This window comes from Leiobunum rupestre, chromosome 1 (assembly GCF_980474605.1).
Source record: "Leiobunum rupestre chromosome 1, qqLeiRupe1.1.hap1, whole genome shotgun sequence".
NCBI classification, from domain to species: Eukaryota; Metazoa; Arthropoda; class Arachnida; order Opiliones; family Sclerosomatidae; genus Leiobunum; species Leiobunum rupestre.
In genome coordinates, this window is record NC_143384.1 from 56,765,791 (window position 1) to 56,768,086 (window position 2,296).

Sequence of the window (2,296 nt, forward strand, 5' to 3'; positions counted from 1 at the left end):
CAAAAGAGTTTTTAGCAAGAACTATTAAAACTTTTATGAACAGTGGAATTTTTGGTAGGTAACGTTGCAGAAATAGTACCAGATTTTTTAAAGTGGAAGTAGAATGTTTCCTCTGGAAGAAAATAAATCATTCGATTCCAAGCAATATTTCGTTTGCTAACTTTACGAATAGATCAAATATATTAACTCTACGGCAAAAAGATTCATGAATAAAAGTAGCTACGTGTAATCTAGAAAACTGTCTTGTAATTAAAATATAATGTATTTTTATAAACATAATATATTTCAATTCCATTTATTTAAATGATAGAATACATATTCGAAAGAAGTGACGTTTACTTTGTACATTTCTGCAAAAAAAAGTATTTTTTAAATTTTGAAATTTAAGTCTTAATTTCATAAATAATTAGCACTTACCAGGAGAGCGCCCACTTTGGTTGTCAGGCTTTTCAGTTTATCACACAAATCCTGACCGAGGAATAATATTAGTCAAATTTAGTAATTCATTAACTTATTTCATTTTATAACTGAAAATTTTATGAAATGTTAGGCCTTACTTTGTTTTCAGCTAACTTTTTGAGTTGCTGATTCATCTCCTACAAAATTATATCATTATATTATTTTCTGAAATTACTCACAATAACATTTGTAATTTAAGAAATTCGCGTATTTATAATAATAGAAGAGTGTCTGGGAGAGCATGTCCAGATGAGCAAACAAGGAGCCAGTACAATAATAACAAAGGCGCCCTTGACTTTCATTGTTTGCTATTTGTCCACCCACTTAAGTAATAGCCACTATAGATACAGGACAACTTGCTATGTGTTTTTAGTTTTACCTGTCAATCTATTGTCAATACTTACGTCATCATTGGCGCTAAATGGACAAACTTTGGCATCAGTCATATCCTTTTCTAATGAGGTAGCTTGTTCTGTCTTCATTATAGAAAAAAACGTTAATTAAATAAATAGTTATAAAGATATTAGTTGTCAATTTGCCTGTTCTAATTAAGTTGTGTTAAATTAAAGGACCTTCTAAGTAGCCCTATTAATTTCCAATTGATTAATATCGTATAGTATTTACATGAAAACCTTTGAAAATTATTTTTTCTTGAGAAAAATATTAACCATTTAAAGTCACTTACGTTTACAGCTTTTTTCTCAATCATGCATTTCTTGAATTTATCAGGATTATCTAGACAAGAAATTTGACAATATTTAATTAATTTCTTATACTCATTGTGGCATTTGAAAATCATTATTTTAACAACTTCTTCAGAAATTTCATTTTCTGGTTGCACAAGTAGAACGTATTAAAAGATAGCCATTTTGGTATTGTTTGATTAAAGGATGTTTTGTTCGTGATTAGCATCTTTGACTGCCTCAGTTCATGAATTTAAACCAAAGAAGGGGTTAAATTAATGGATATAATTATGAAACTATATATGTCTACAATTGGCATTCGTGAATCACCAGGACAGACCGTAATCGATTTTCCTAATGTTTACATAAATAGTTTGCTCGTATAACAAGTTGTGGTGATATGGACAACAACCGACAATCTTTCGAGATATTACTAAGCGTATAGTGATTTTTTTATTTATCAAAAGATTTAACAAAAATTAAGCAATATTTCTACAAAGAAAAACTAATACGTGATGCTTAATAGTTCTGGGCTAGTTTACGTTCGATTTTTGCCCGTTTAAGAATCATCACAATCGTCCGAACAAGCGCAAAATGTTAATTCGAATAAAGGCAATGGCGGTTGAAGTGGGATAAAGATGGTGACAAATAAAGGCACGGAAAATAGTACAGTTTTTCAAGGTCGTGGTAGAACTTAACATGGTTTAGAAATTGTATCCAACCCTACATATAAAAACCAATAATTTAGCCAAATAATTACGTTTACTACGCGAATAGGTAGATTAGTCCATAATTAAAAGGGATAAAATAGCGAAACCCTAAACAAATTTGAAGAAATTAAAAAAACAAAAAAACGCGAATCTTGGATCAAATAGCTATTTTATCCCTTTTAATTATGGACTAATCTACTTTATCATCCTTTGAACAGTCCATAGGCGGTTTCTTCTAACATTACTTTTACTAGTTTATAATAGAAAACTTTTTAAATAAAATTTCTTAAGTGCGATTTAAATATTGTATTAACTTACCACATATGAATCTCATTCGTGGGTAAAACGATTTCGGGATCATCTCTTCTGGTCCGGCTGTGACCAATTCATCGCTGAGAATCATCGCACTTACGACGGCGAAAACACAAATACTCAATAGTCGAG

General features: G+C 30.2%; 1 protein-coding gene across 1 annotated transcript; it reads right to left on the minus strand.

The window, feature by feature from the left end:
* Positions 1-329: 329 nt before the first annotated feature.
* Positions 330-2,296, minus strand: LOC149963335 (uncharacterized). Its single transcript, XM_090170561.1, has 6 exons — positions 2,171-2,296; positions 1,145-1,194; positions 864-935; positions 558-596; positions 418-468; positions 330-350 (listed from the first exon to the last, which is right to left on the minus strand). Exons 1-6 carry the CDS (start codon positions 2,253-2,255, stop codon positions 336-338), a joined length of 312 nt encoding a protein of 103 aa, XP_090026687.1. The 5' UTR covers positions 2,256-2,296; the 3' UTR covers positions 330-335.

Bases quoted from the DNA above. Each gene is read 5' to 3' on its own strand.
- LOC149963335 (XM_090170561.1), bottom strand. From the start codon at position 2,255: ATGATTCTCAGCGATGAATTGGTCACAGCCGGACCAGAAGAGATGATC. The intron at 936-1,144 runs GTAAGTGACTTT...TCTATAATGAAG, and splicing joins TTGAGAAAAAAGCTGTAAAC to ACAGAACAAGCTACCTCATT. The intron at 597-863 runs GTAAGTATTGAC...ATAATTTTGTAG, and splicing joins CATTTAGCGCCAATGATGAC to GAGATGAATCAGCAACTCAA.